This window comes from Aphelocoma coerulescens, chromosome 7 (genome assembly GCF_041296385.1).
Source record: "Aphelocoma coerulescens isolate FSJ_1873_10779 chromosome 7, UR_Acoe_1.0, whole genome shotgun sequence".
Lineage (NCBI taxonomy): Eukaryota > Metazoa > Chordata > Aves > Passeriformes > Corvidae > Aphelocoma > Aphelocoma coerulescens.
The window spans coordinates 18,717,670-18,734,090 of NC_091021.1; the positions used below are offsets into that span (position 1 = coordinate 18,717,670).

At 36.7% G+C, this 16,421-nt stretch overlaps 1 protein-coding gene across 1 annotated transcript in view; it reads right to left on the reverse strand.

The window, feature by feature from the left end:
* Positions 1 to 16,421, reverse strand: part of RAPGEF4 (Rap guanine nucleotide exchange factor 4) — a 156,704-nt gene that overhangs the window by 124,195 nt on the left and 16,088 nt on the right. Inside the window, exon 4 of the mRNA XM_069020648.1 lies at positions 10,086 to 10,232. Coding sequence (XP_068876749.1) covers positions 10,086 to 10,232 — 147 coding nt within the window. The remainder of the gene's footprint in view (positions 1 to 10,085; positions 10,233 to 16,421) is intronic.

A 16,421-nucleotide genomic window follows, 5' to 3' on the forward strand; every position in this document is an offset into this window, starting at 1 on the left:
ATGAATCCATGTATTCTGCTAAACCACTGATTTCAACAACAGCCCATAACAGAAATACTAGATGAAAACTCAAATTTTGTGAACACCTAATTTATGACACAGTTCAGAAATACATGGAACACGTCTTAAAAGGCAGCACATCTTAGGTGGTGTTCTTGCGTATTTGTGGCATAAACAACCATTCACAAAAAGAAAAAATCTTATCCATAAGCAGACTTGCTTCCATAAATCCCCTTGAGATTTAAACATTTCTGAGGGTCAGCAGGCCCTTTCACATTGCTAGTGAACAGATTTCTAGGAATTTTGTAGCTCACTGAACTAATAGAATTTGAGCAATACTCACTAACTCTGAGAACTGTAACTGCAGAGTTTTACTACTCATTGAAATGAGGATTGGTTCAAGAGCAAGCACGTGGACTATTTGGGGGTTTTGAAACCTCCTTCTTTTCTTGATATCTGGGACTGGCCATAATCAGCACAGATGACAGGCTGAGCCCTGTAATTCTTATTCCCTGCCATAGGAGAGATACTCCACATTTAGGTCTTAGTTTTCTATATCTTCCTTTTTAGGCGTACCTCAGGGATGCCTAGAGTTCGTAAGGCTTTGATATGATTTGCCTCAGTACAATTATTGGGCTGACCATTTTGTTAAGCACCCCTGAACTACTTAGCCACAAAATAATTTGAGTGATTCCAGCCTCTTGCTCTCACATTGTATCAGCTGTGTCAGTGGGTAGAAACTGTTACAGAAGGGATAAAGCTAAAGAGAATTGAAACCTACTGCCACCAGCCTGTGCTGCTTATTATACAAGGAGAAAAAAGTAATTAGTAATTACCTGGGTTGAAATCTCACAATGCTCATAGATTTCAATATGGTAGTGTTTCACCATGGATGAAAAGTGAGGAGGAACCAGGCTAAGATTTCTAATAATCACTGAACTCTGATTATGACCAGGAAAAGATATCCATGAGAACTGTACTATCTAATGCAAGCAAAGAGCACTCTTCTTCTGAACCCATTTATTAATCCATATGCCTAAACAATTCATAATGTCTGAGGTTTAGCTTGTTTTAAGTTGCTGAATGCCCATTCAAGGGAGTACTTACTTAAGAAGAGAAGAATTTACATTCAACTATATAGGACTTGTATGTTTCATTATTCTTGCTACATGAAAGTGAACATTTTTACTGTATTTTTACAAAATATTTTGTAACTACACCAGACTCTGGGAATAAAAAGTAACAATACATATTACAATGCAACAGCCTAGATTTCAGCTTGCGTTAATCTGTTTAAGATCTTCCACTGCCACAGATCCCATTGTTAAAGATCTCTAAATTTTTTTAATGCTGGCAGGGTTAAGCTAATGGATTTTTAAAATGTCAATATTAAAACATATCCATTGATCCAAGAAATGGTACCATATCATTTGCCTCACCTATTATATTGTACAAACAGAAAGCACCCATTCAAATGCAGAATGCAAGCACGCACTCTCTACAGCAATGCCTTGGAGGAAAACACCACTGTATCAACTGCGGTAAAGCAACAAAAAACTCAAGCTTCTAAGGGCTTACTATTTTCTCAATAACCTGGAGACAGTAATAATAGATAAACCTCTTGTGTAACGAAAAAAAAGTACAACTCATCTGAAAGGAGACAAAGGACTGAGATGGTAACACCAACCAGAAGATCAGAAAGGGTCGACCTCTGAAATCACCCATTCAAATATGACCCCACAGTTAAGGATGGTCTGTGTTAAATCCAGAAGTTGAGAAGTGTAAGCAAAGCCCTATGCAGTTGATCACTTTGGTATCCACTTACGGCAGGGAAGGACACTGCCAATCACAAACGCAGCTAGAACCAAAGCTCCAGGCAATCTGACACAGTTGTTTGACAAGGCAAATCTAAATTTGCCTTGTAGCATATACACACACAATACATATTAGATAGATAGCAGATTATATATGCACACGTATCTGAAAAAACATAATTCTGTTAGGCTTTTTTTTCTCTCTGTGACAGAGAAGAATGAGAAACATATTTGATAGTAAAAAGTACATCTGGGGAAAAAGCCAGAATCTATTTTATAAGCTTCAAATGTTACGATTCTTCTGGAAGACATTTTTACTTAATAAAAATGAACTAATGAAAGACCAGAAGTTTGTGTCCTGAAATAATATTCATAAGCTCCCAGTTGTGTTTTGTAATATATGTTTTTGCCATTTAGCACATCATGCTTAGAGATACCACATTTAATAATACAATCTGCTGAGGATGAAAAGCACTTTCTTTGCTAATGAAAAAAGCTGGTTATAGAAAGTGCAAGTTTGGCAGTAAAGCTTCCAAGAAAAATTGCAGCCTGAAAAACATCTGCAGACTTTAAGTGTATACATTTCAGTTTGTCAGATGTTCTTCTATAATTTAAATATTTTAAGAATTAATCAAAATACTTTATTTTCTTGGAAATCGGATGAGTTTGTATTTTTCAACTTTACCTCTAACCATGATAAAATATGAGAAAACCAATAAAAGCATTACTTAACAGGGTGACTGACATACTTTCTGGATGTTTCCATACTTTTTTCTCCAAGAAGTGACCTCAAGTAAGTCAAGTTTCTGCAATACTATTTAAGACCTTTTGAAGTGCTAATGAACATATAAACATTTCTAGGGAGTATAAATAGGAATGACAATATATTTTTGCACAGTGCCTGGTATAACAGGATTCAACAGGGGGTTCAAGCTGATGGTCAATATTACAGTGATACAGAACAGCACCTAAGAGAAATTACATGGTAGGATGGTTTAAGAGAAATCACATCTACACAGTCCTATTCCACCTCTGCACAGTGATCAGTGACAGAGACACAAAATGTTGCTTTTGAAATAGATTCAGAATAAACCATGAGACTGACATGCAAATCAGATGTAGGGATGACACACGAGAACATGCACCAGGAAGGTCTGCTACAGAGAGACACAAGGAAGGATCAGGCCCTTTCAATCAGCCTGTTATTTTTCAGTATTTTCAGTTGCTTAAGGGCACTTCAGTCTGAAGTGCCACTGACTGTCACCTTAAACCAAGGATAGCAACAAAGAAAGGGACACTCAGAGTTAAAACTAACTGATCTTCTGCAAGAATTCTGCCTCACTGACAACATCAAATATCATAATAATGGCATAAATTATCTGAAATAGAGCAGACAACTATCGGTTATGAATTTTTCAGTCACAATGCCATTATCTAGCAAAGGATTTATCATAGCAAGACTCTACCAAAACACTTGTACACTTTCATCAGTACATATCACACAAAGACAAAAGCTGCATTACTGAAGTGAAGAATCTTGTTCCTAGATAAGCTTTTCCACTGCCAGTGGCCAGGAAGGTTTCCTTAGGAGACACACTGTCATAAACAGTGTTCACAAAATCTGCATCTGTTCTTAAAATATGAAGTGATTAATACAACCAAATGAAAGCAGCAGTCACCGTGTTGCTATGCTGACAAACATGGCTGGTTCTGATACATGTTTGGCTACTGAGGGTTAAATGCTGTTTCATGCTCATTTAAATCTTAATAGATTTAGACAGATTTTAAATATTAGACAGAGCATCACTCATTAAAATTAGAAATGTCTGACAAAGCAGAACAAGAGGAAGAAAAACTAAAAGCATATTAAAAAGATGATCAAAACCAATGTAACAGCAGCACTAAAGGCCAGAATCTGCTCCTATGGGGCTCCACGTGCATTAAATCAGTTGTGTTGTATTCACTTGAAATATGTTCAATTCATACCAGCAACACTGGGAGCGCTATCTGGCACTTCTTCTTGGTATAATAACAACTCTGGAATCTTTCCCTGCTACTCACTTGCATGCTTTCCTGGTATTAACACAGAAGGTATGATGGTGGGATGTTATCTATTTTCAAAGCTTTGCTCACATCTAGTCAATTCTGTGTTTACTGTCATATTCTAAAACTGGGCACAGGGATTTTTTTATATTCCTCCTCCTTCCATGTGTTCCTATAGGGAAAAAAAATTGCCTACCATCACTTCAGTTTTCAATGTCTCTCACACTAGCTCTGTGTCTTTGCATAAGAATTTGAATCGGTTATCAGCTGAAGATTTGCAGACAGCATAAGGCAACAGATTCCACACACTTGGGTCCTTCCACCTCTCCCTTCTGTGCTGTATTCTGTGTCTGATAACATGGAATAATGTTATTATTCTGACAAGATGGCTATTTGGGAGGTTGGTGAACACAGTATTCCAGCTACATTGAAAATGCAGGCTACCACAATTTGATCACTTTTACGTTTCTCAAATAAAATCCCATTAGAGAGACAAATCATCAAGGAATCATTTGAGCAGTCAATAGAGAGAGGGACATGAAGCGGGTAAAGACAGCCGCGTGTTCCATGACCATCTTTTTATACTTTTGTGAGTCTCCAAGCACTTCACTATTTTAAAACACATGATCACCCATCCTGCAAAGCTAAATATTCTGTATTTTATTAACTATAGTTTTATACCTCTACTATGTTTGCCTATGGGAAATCAGTAAATCAGAGCAGAGACTTCTGCAATTGATTACTGGGCAATAAATGGGCAGAGCAGTACACCATAAATCAAGCTGATAGTTTAGGGGCTGGACATGAATCTGATTTTTTCTTTGATTCCCCCCTTCCAATATTTCATTTCTCAGATCAAATTTAATCTCTCACTCAAATGAACTGGAAAGAATTTCTGGTATGGAATACTCATTGGTGAAAAGGTGTATTAGAAAGTACTGACATTTACGTGAGATTCCTAACACTCCTTAAACATGTTAAAGTGTTCAGGAGTCTACTAGAGAAAGAAGCAAAAACATTCTCAAGTAACAATGCAACATGTATTTTCCAGCAGCCTAAGACAAGGAAAAGGCTGCCTCTCTGAAATGCTGCCTACTGCATTACCCTGCAAAATACCACATGAGATGCAGTAACATCCTTTGATAAATAATGCACTTACAATATGACCAAATGGATAAAAACAAAGCAAAATCCTTCCATGTTTATTTTCATTAGTGTATTTTTACAGCGCCTTTGTAATTCCTACTGCCATAATCCCAGGGTATAAAATGAGGCATAAGATGATATTATACCTTGATATGAGAGGTGTGATTAGATACACCTTAAAGTGACAAACTGATATTCCATACAAATACAAGGAGAGCTGTAGTCCCAATTGTGATGAACTTAAGCCTTATTCAGAAACCCCACAGAACACTGCTACAGCACACCCTTTCATACATGTACTTCCCACAGGGCATTCCAATGAAACAGTGTGTAGAACTTCTGTTCTGACAAATCTAGCTTTAAACTAGCTCATTAAAACCTAGTGCTCACAGTGCTCAGAAAACAGAGGCAGTAAGAAAGCTGCTTCTCCCAAAGCTATCATTACAGAGCAGTTCAGTCTGCTGAGGGCTACTCATTAATGTCAAATGGATGAAAGCAGGAAGCAAATTACACTACAGTTTATCAGTTTACAAGATGTGTAAGTGCTGCTGAATATGAATTTAAGAAAAAATTCATTCTGACCTTACAGGGGCCAAGTCTCTCTTTCTCCAAAGTTACTGCATACAGAAGTAATAGCAGTTCTTCATTTACTCAAGTGTTTCTCAAGGCATGTTCAGTAACTTCTAACACAATCTTATTCCACACAAAAGGAAATTGGTTATTTGTATGTTATCCAAGGAAGGCTGAGTAATACACTGTGGTAGGAAAGACCTCTAAAAATAAGTCACCTCTCAGCAGATTCACTCCCTTCCTGTCTGCATTTGAATCAGTTTGCAACTGCATGAAAGGACAAAGCTTGAGGATGAACTATGGAGAACTTCTGGCATGATCACACTGCTCAAATGCATTCATTTCCCTCCCACTCTGTTTAAAAGAATCCAGTTATTAGGGGTGGAGCAAGGTAGTGACCCAAGAGGATGTGCGTGAACAGAGCTCCTCATGTGTAGCCTTTTGCTTTCATGTTTATTTTTGGATGTATTTTCCTTTGTGCTTTGAAATAGTTTTTTTGGGCAAGATAGCTAGCACCACAATCACACTTACACATGCTAAGGAAGGAAAGCAAGCTCTTATCAACACAAACAGTATTTTTTCCTATAGATTCACAGGGCACCTTGGAAGTCTACAGTGTTATAACAGTAATGAATTACTTTTTTCATGTTTGTTAGTGCTCCTCAGACACCAAAGCCAGGGACAATCAGTGCACAAAGGAACATCACCAGTGATTCCCACAACCTACTGGTCCTTCATCAGGGAACAGTATTCAGCTGTGCGAGAATCCAGTGTGAGATTTCATCATCTTTAATCCATTGCAACAGCGTTGATAGACAACGAGTCTCCAAGGATGAGTAAGCAGAGAAGATCAACAGATGTTCCCCAACAGGATGCTACTTCAACAGACATAGTCATTAGAGAAAAGACTGGCCCATTTTAACTGGTAATTGTTGTTATCAGGACAATGTCGTTTGTTTTGACCAGCATTCCCCAGCTGATAGAAATGAAGGTCATAGAAAATCCTTCTGTACTTAAGGGGGTGACTGAATATGAGGCTGCATGTATTAAAGAAGGCATCTTGAGCATTTTTGATAAAGAATATCCTATCTTTTCCTCAAAGAATATTTAAATTTATAAAACTGACAGATTAATACTGATAAAAAAAGGAAGAAGTCAGTTTAGTATCAGCTGTGTGTTTCGTTCAGGTATAGACCCAACTACAAGAGTATGCACAGAAATTAATACCTTTGCTGTATATTGTGCATTAAATACATCAATAAAATTTATCTAATCTGAGAATCATTCTACCAATACAATTGCTTCTTAGAGCAATACAGCTTGTACAGGGTAAGTTACTTTTCAATTTAAACAAAAATCAGAAAAGTCTGCAAATTCACAATATGAAGTTTCAGAGATTCTGAAAATTCTTTCTAAACTTAGAAATAATTAAAATGGATAATCTTTCTCTCTCCTAAAATCTAGTTCCAGGATATATACTGAAAGTTTCATAGCCAGCATAAACGGATATGTACCTGTCTTTCCAAGAACTGCACAGACTTGAGGTATAAAACTAAATGTGAACTTCATCAGTAGGTTTCAGTATTAACAAACTTTTACTGTTAAGAAAGATAGTTCATAGCTTTTAGTCCTAGCATTTCAGATTAGTTGCACAGTAAATTAAAGTCAATATTGAATCAATTTCTGTTGGTTCATTTTCCAAGATTACATTCACAATCTAAAAATAAGAAAAAATATTTAGAATTGCAGTATTGATTTTCTTTGCTCTGTAGGCCAAAAATCTTTATTTGGTTATTGGAGTTTTGACTTGTTCTTTCCCTCAAAACAAGGAAATAAAGTTAATTTCCCCAAAAATGAATTTCCTGGGGAAAAGCAAACAAATGAAAAAATAATATATAAAATGTATTTTTGCACTTGCATTATTAATCATAAAAATCCTACATACATAAAATCAGTAACCATTTTAAGAATTGTAACCCTACAATTTATTTAGGTTGTTCTTATAATACAGTATTGCATTATTTTGGAATTATTCAACATTTTCTTCTGAATAAATGACTTCTGTCATTAATTAAATTCTCATTATGTGGAGAGCTGAACTTGCATGCAGTAGATTTTAGCTTTTACAATATCTGGACTGTAATGAACTGACATTGTTGCCTTTCCCCATTTTTCCAGGGTACCATACACATGAAATATCTGTGATCTGTGTGGGTCTTCATTAAACACAATTAAAATCTGAATGGCATGTAACAGTAACAGTTTCCCCATACAGACTTTGTCACAGCAAAGATATATGAATCTCAGGATAAGGCAGAAAGAGCAACACAGCAACCAAAATATTTTAAAAGTCTCCCTTTAGAAAATTAATTACTTTTCTTCAGGTAACAATAATATTAATAACAATATACTACTGGTGCTGTTGCTAGTATATTTTGGCAAAATTTTCTTACATAATTTTCTGTCCATTCTAAACGTTCTCTGTTTATCACACAGCTGCAGGTTATGCAGAGTCTGTGATTAGCAGATTGCAAGGAAATAAATATTATCTTGAAAAAATGAACAACTTTATTATATCTGAGACCAACCAGCAAAGCTGTATTTCATGGAACAATTTTCCACTCACTGAGAGCACAGAGATAGCCTTCTTGAAAGAAAGCACACCAAAATATATCAAAAGTTCACTGTAAAAGGGCACAAAAGGCAAAGAACTGCCACAAATCTAAACTGTGGTGTGTGACTGACACTTGCAGCATTTGTGACCTGTTCTACAGCCCGATTTCATAAAAGCTGCAACACGCAAGATGTGTGCTAAAGCTGCCTCCAGTACTTCTAACACACGTGACCTTTCCCAAAAGCATCTCTCATCAAAAAACTCTGCAAAATCATCAAAAGTGCTAGAAACAAAGCTGTATTAGTGATTAAAGAGCAAATGTTGTTGAATTTTTTGTTTTAAAACAACTTTCAATATGTTATAAGGTTGAAAATTTTTAAAAGGAAACCTCCACACCCCCAATAATCCTGATAAGAGAACAACAATCTCTGAATGCTTAGCAGGAAATTCATATGCATGGCAGAAATGACTGTGCTTATACCAATTAAAAATGAATTTTTAAAAAAATGTTACCAGAAAACCTACAATTGGATTTATTCTCCCCATCATTATCTTATAAAGCACTGTCTACATTATCAAATTTCTGACTACTGGCAAGTGCTGCATATGTTAAAACAGATGAGACCACTGGCATATTTCATCTTTTAATGCCAAGGCTTAAAACTACAATGCAGCTGCTGCAGAGAAAAAAAAACTGTAAACTGCAAAAAAATATTGCCTTGTCAAATACTTCAAATTTTCTGCAAAACTTCAGTAGCATTTTATTTTAGTGTAGAACTTGCCAAAAAACAGTACAAATCATGGCTATGCAATTCAAAGAATGATATCTGATATTGTCAGAGCATTCAATGGCAAGCATCTTTCATTCACACAGTGGTCTCTCATGCCTTGGTCTCGCTGCACCATTAACTATGCTCAAGGTAACATATTTGTAAGCAGGTGATGGAAGTGCTGTTTCCTCCATCAGTGTAGATAGCTGTGGATTTGACTTTTTTTCTGATACTGACTTTAGAACTGCTTTAGGACAATTATTTGGAGTATAATACTGCTCTTTGTCAGGAAATGAGAAAGAAAAAAAAAACCAAAAACCATCTCTAGTTAGAAGCTGAACTAAAATGTTAGAACCAGCTCCTGTTTCTTAAATACAGTTAGTGTCCCTAGACCTGCAACTTTAGGACACCCACACCATCTGGCAGCTCTGCCCAACACCTACACATTTCAAGCCAGCTAGCAGTGCAAATTGGCAATGGTGTAGGCCAGGCCAACAAGATGCCTTCCAATTCCCACAACACTTTTCAAATCAAATGTAATGCTTGCAAAAATGCAGATTCAAGCTCAGTAACTTTGCACAGCAACATGTTAATGAAGTCTTCTCTGCATGGATGCCAAAGTACACAGATTACAGAATGAAGAACCTCAGCAGTATGTTCTCCACAAAGGAAAGTTTTAAGGGAATTCACATGTAATCAGTAAGTTAATTTTTAAGTGATCTTGATTCATCTGCAAATTCTAAACCTCTTAGAGCTGGTGATGAGACAGAAGTAAAGGAGAATAATTTAAAATTTCAGAGTATAATAAGAACAGACTTTCCTCATAAATGCTACCAATAAAAGCAAGTTTAAGGCTAAGAGAGCAACACCTGCAGTATACAAGTAAATTTTACCAGAAATTTCACCTAAGTTATTTTGTTACAAGAGGCCCACAAGAAAGAAATACAGGAGTATGTAAACATACATAATATGAAGCACTAAAGAGAAGTAAAAACTTTCTTTTTTTTCTGAACTAATTTAAAAAAATTATACTTTGCTTATAGTATAAATGTCTTCATGCTATATTACAAATACTTTCAAGGTTAAGTAATTTTTTTCTGCATTAACTGCAAATAAATCTGAACTTACCTCCCAAAGTGCTTTGAAGTCCTTCTGCTCAATTCGAAGGAGCTCACTATATTCCCTGGTAACAATGGTAGCATGGCGAGGAGTGTTATCCAGAATGGACTCTCCAAAAGCAGTTCCTATTCCAAGGGTGCATATTGTCACAGCATCCTTTGAATAAAAAAAAAAGGACACGTTAAAGATTTCAGGATGTTTTGAGAGTCTTTATGTCATATTTTCTAATAGCATGGCCTTAAGATTCTTCAGCAATCCACTTAAAAAGAAAATTAATTTGTCACCAACAACAAGGAGAAAAACCTATATGCTGATTAACAACACGGGAAGCTTTAATGTGGAAACAAGTGGGACTTCTGTTTTCTGTGACCATCAGTTGAAGTAGATATTTCTGTCTGCAAATCTGAGAACACAATAATCACTTTCACCTTTAGAAAAAACTACAATCTCTGTTCATCCATCTCTAAACACTGCTGTGATGATGAGATCTTTAGAAATCTCATGATGAGAAGGTAACTAGAATCAGAAATGCAGTCAGAATATAAATTTCTGTCCTACACAGCCTACCCTCATCAGAAAGAAAATTTGCCTGTTATGTTTTCTCAGTAAACATACATTTCTATTATAATATCCTCTTGTATTTATAATGCATTTCTCTACTGTACATGCAATGCACTTTTACAGTTGAACCAACTCTCAGCCCTTCAGCTGAAAATGCCAGCAAATCTTTCAGTTGTTAATAGATGCTTGCCAATTAACTACCAGACCAAAAAAAATTATTTTCACATAAACCAGGGATTTCAAGAAAACTATTAAAGTTCAAACAACCTGGAAAAGTTGTATCCATGTACAGGACATTAAGAAAGGTCCCAAACAAGCAGCAAAGTCCACTTCAAAGGAGTTTATATGAGCACATGCCTTTCTAAATGATGTCTAAATGAATCTCCCTTGGCCAGGAACTCCTCTGTAGTAGTTCCAAAAAAAATTATGAGCTATTGCAGACAAAAAATTAGACTACTAGCCATTAAACAACTTGCTGAATCAAGACCTTTAGATACATGTTCTATATTCAGCTTACAAGTTGCTTTGTTCCTGATCACAGGCTTGAAGCTGAACACCCACATTTTCTAAGGTGGACCTTATCTGACTGTCTGTTAAGTAATTAAAAAAAATTAGCAACAGCATAAAAAATTTAAAATCATACAAACTGCACTTAACAAAGGAAATCATATATGCACACAGACAATTACACATAAACATATAAAAACACATGCTAACTTGATACAACATGGGAAATATAGTTTAATTCTAAAATGTAGGATTCATGCAACATCTACAAAAATCAAAGCAGAAACTTTGGCTGTCCTTGTGGCTGATAATCCAGGAGAGATGCATGAGCATATTTCAGCATTATTTTGTGGTTTTAGAATTGCACTGCTTTCCTTTCATGCATCTAATAAGTCATTATAGGCAAATGTTATTAAAATCAAGTTAGTAGCTTTATAATTGCAATACAAAGACAAAAGTCCATAATAGTCCAATTCTCTGAACCATAGCAGATTGCTCTTACACAGATGTAACCACATAAAATTGTGGGTTCAGGAAAACAGAATCAATTATGTCTCAGAGAAGATCTAGGAAAAAATTACCAACTGTCAGAAATAAATTTTCCACAAAGGAAATAGGAACAGGTTTTGTTTAAAAGAAAGAATATTTGAGAATGATCACCTAGGCACCTAAATAGAAGTCTCTACAAACTATAATACAGGTTATACATTGAAATCTGCCTTCCCAAGCTTACATTTCAGAGCTGAACACTCTATGCATGCTACAATACTCACAACTGCACTCAAAGGAGCTACAAAGAAAATGTGCCTACTGCTCACACAAAATTTGATCTCCAGATATCTAATACATTATTCTCAATCCTATTCAGAAAGCTAAGATAAAAGAGCCCTGTTCAGGGCAGGACAACCAAACAGCCTGGCATAAAAGAAACTTTTCCTGTAGGTGAATCATAAACATTGTTTACATCTTCTAACTTCTTTCTCAGTCTCTCCCCTCCCTTCAAACAATAAAATAATTTTAAACATTTCACCTTCTCTGTTTACAACCCTAAAGAATAACCTCTAATGACAGAACAAACACGAGAAGAGAAAAGGACCAGTGTTGGTTAAGAAATTACTTTGTAAGATAAATTCTGATGAGGCAGCTGTTAAGCTTGAGAAATAAATTAATACTGTGGGGTGTTAGGCCAAGAGGCTGGAACGGTCCTATCTACATTCATTAAAGGGAAGTCCAGGCTTCCATCAAGTTCTCTTAGATTTTTTTTCCCAAGCCATCACTATTCTCCATAGAGATGCAGTTTCACAGCCAGCTGGGGTGCAGGCCTATACATCTTCTTCAAGGCTTCAGAGCCCCATTTCCTCGCTACCCCTTGTTTATACATCTCCAGCCTCCTAGGGAATCAGGTGTGTTTCCTATTATGCCTGTTAACCTTACACTCAAGAATCTCCTGCTGTTCAGTGGAGACTTCAGGAGGATTGCTGGCAGCTCAAAACTCAGTTTGCTGTTCCCCTCTGCAATCCCAGAAGCAGCAGGGGGTTCTAGTGGCTGGTAACCAGCTAACATTCACACGGCTATTTAAAAGGCAGTATTAGAGACTTATAAAGATGAGATTGCTTCCATTGCTACCTGCCCTCTGTACACAATATAAAACAGTAGTGTTCAAATCAGAGGCTGTTAGTGTATTCAGTTTCACTGACTCTTACTGCCACATGAGACACATGCAGGGAAGGCATTCTTAAACCTTTCCCTGATCCCCTCATCAATCTAAAACATTATTGAGTTTGTAAGACCATTTTATGGAACAGATGAGAATCAGAAACAAGGCTCTGATTTATTCCCTCCCCCACCATCACAAGGACCATCCCATATCCTCCTCCCTGACTTGCGACCCCTTCTGTTTTTCAACCTGGCAAACACAATTTTTGTACTGTGTGTAAATAAAATCAGGAAGAGAAATGAAGAAAATGGGGAAAAACATTGCTAGCGCTAGGCTCAAAGGGATTGGGGACATTTCCTTGAAATTTTAGTTTGTTCAACATTTTGAGTTTATAAGGGAGCTGATGTAGCTAGATTGTTTTTAATTTCATCATTTTCCCACGCCTTGCATCTTTATCTCACCTCTGCACCTGTGTCTCTCTAGGACCATACTATCTCTGCATTTAACTGGAGATTTGCAGAAGCTGGCATTTTGAGAAGTTTGCTTATTATTACTTTGACACAGTTCAGTTTGCCCCCAGCAAAAATTTCCTTTTATAACAGAGACACCAAGGATATACATGAAAGTAAACTATCTATGAAGTGATTTTTCTGTTCCATTACCTTCACTTGAGTGTTTCAGCCATTCAGACAACACATCCTTATCAAACTATTTCTAACAATAACATAGAAATACCTTCTGAACACACTAAAATTGCAGTTCGCAAACATATGTTAGGCCACCCTCTTTACACAAGACAAGGTTATTTGCTCAAAGGAGGCATTGTGCTTCTACAAAAGCTGTGAGCAGCTTCTCTTCTGGTACCTAATTAAAATATTTATGGTTCAGATTAACCGTACTGTAATACCACATTCATTATTTCCATACCTTTCTATCTGATCTTCTAAAAGCTATCTGCAATGTCTTGGACTTCTTCCTATGTCACCTGACAGAGAGAATTGAAATGATTTTTCTATATTAACTTCCAGTAAGCTAAGTTCAAAACCAAAATTAGCACAACCACAACACTGTGGAGCTCAGCACGAGCCAACATACTCTGCTTCTCAGCTCAGTATATTAGTTCAGCCAATCTCTGTGTTACAATGAGTACAGCAGTTCCCATGCTCAAACTAAAAAATTTAAAGCTAGTTTAGGCATATTTACACTACTAACTACAGTACAAACCTATGTCACAACTTCACATAGGTTATCTCCAAAATACTTAATGGTACTTACATCCTGAAAGCAGTATTGCAAGGACTACTACCCTGTTTAAATCCCTTTCCTTGATGCCACTTCATCTTACCACATACCTCCTTTGTCCTCAGTTTCAAAGAGCTGTGAAATTCTTCCGTTTCTTACATGAACATCTGAACCTCTTTCTTCACAGTCATTCTTCTCAGCAACCCCACTAACTCATTTGGCTTTTCATCCCCAGCCCTCTGCATCTTCTTACAGCTGACACTGCTGTACCATCCAAGCACTCACGGTTCCTCCTTTAAAGCTTTTCTAAAAAAGGGTAATTGTTTGTTAGGTCAATGCCCTATGTTCAGTTTGGTCTGTTTTTGAAAACTGACCTGCTTAAAATAAACTCAACCAAAACATAGGCAAGATAAGCTGGCAATAGGCCTCAGCACACACTATGATTCAGCTGGCAAAATACGGCAAAACTGCAGATCAAATTGCCATTTGGTCTTTGTCTTTCTTCTCTTCATTCCTTCATAGTTTACCAGAAAAATCTTTGGGGTTAAATGCCCTGAATCTAATTCAGAAAATCGCAGTGCTGCAGAATCTGGCACCAATGTAACACTGGTGCTTATGTCATAATGCATTTATTCCCAGCTTTATTCTGAGACATTGCCAACAGTCATCCTTAGACTGTTCATCTTCAAAACAGAGTCCAAAAATGAAACATACACAAGGCAGTCAGCCTTTTAAGACAGCACCAAACCAGGAGTATCTCTAAGAGGAATTTCTGTTACTAGATATCTCAACATTGGGTAGGCAACAGTGCCAAATAAAGATGAAATTCAGAATCTGATCATAACTGAGGGTAAAGACCTCTTTCTGATATATTCTACAGAGGCTGCATTTTCTGCTTATTTTGATGGTAACTAAACTATGTCTTTCTGTGATTTTTAAGTGCAATATTTATCAGGATATTTGTTACAAAGAAGTTCAGGCAAGACCAAAACAGTTCATTACAGTTACCTCTGGAATTCACAGTGGGACGTTTTCACCTTAGAAAAAGTCCTCTTCAGTCTCTTCTTGATTGTTGAATACCCAGAAAAATCCATAAATAGTTTGCACAGAAAGCAGACTCCACTCAGGATGTACTGGATGAGTAATCCTGTCAAATCTCTTTAGCCATTCCAATGGCAAATGAAATTACCAGCAGATTTTACCAGCTCAGTGGAACAAAACTAACAGTAACAGCGAAATTTTCCCTGGCCAAACTCCTTATAACAGGTGGGTACGGTAAATAGTCGAACACGATTTTCAAAGTGCCCATTTCAGTACCGAGCACTGCCTGCACTCGCGTTTGCTATGGTGTTCTAACACTGCCCCCTCGTGACAGAACACAGCTTTGCAAGCAGAAAGGATTTTTCCAAACCAGTATTAAAGCAAAGCTTTATGAGGTCCTAAATATCTGTGTCTGTCTCTATTAAAGCACTTAAATCAGCAGATGTAACAGTTCCTGTTATCCTAATACCAAATAATAGCTACTATCAATATTTCTGCTTATAAGAATTCTCAACTTGGTGCTAATCAGTATTACTAATATTTTCTGAGAGAAATCACAGGCATCTACATTAGTAAGCTGATGTGCAGCCAGAGTGTGTGTGAATTAACACCTCACTAGCTACACTGAAGTCTTGATCCATTAGTACATTAAGATACCATTTATAGTGCAAGACATGTTCCTACATGCCTCTGTAGGAACAAAGGCTATTAAGACCTTTTTAGTAGGGACCAAGTGTGCAATAACTTACTGCACTTCTAATGGGAGAAAGCTACCCAACACCAAAGGTGACTGCACACAGAGTTAGCACATGGTAGCTAACACAGAGTTACACAATGCATTAATTCCTAGCCTTGATGAAATTTAAGTTCCGCAGGCAGACAGATAAACACCTAGCAAAAGTGGGACTCGTATATTTTAATCAAGAGAATTTATTTTCCATATTTACATTAACACTGTAAGCATCAGCATATAATCATAGGATAATTCAAGCTGCAAGAAAACTCAGGAGGTCATCACCTCCTGTTTATCTGAAGTCTTAACAGTGTCACGATTGGTCATGTCTGAAGACATTTTAACCAATAGGAACCTAAATACAAAGTTAGCTTCTCTCTTACTAGCAAAGATGGAATAATCCTGTACTTTGACATGAGTCTACGAACTTCTAAACTCTGGTAACTGCCTCTCTTCTGCTCTGCTGGAAATATCTCATTAACATTAATGTCATTTATGGTATAACAGTAACAGCAGAGCAATTAGTCATTATTATGACTTTGCAAAGGAACCTTTTGCTCCTGGGTGATGTGACTGGAAAATGTGCTCCAAGGGTACATTACAA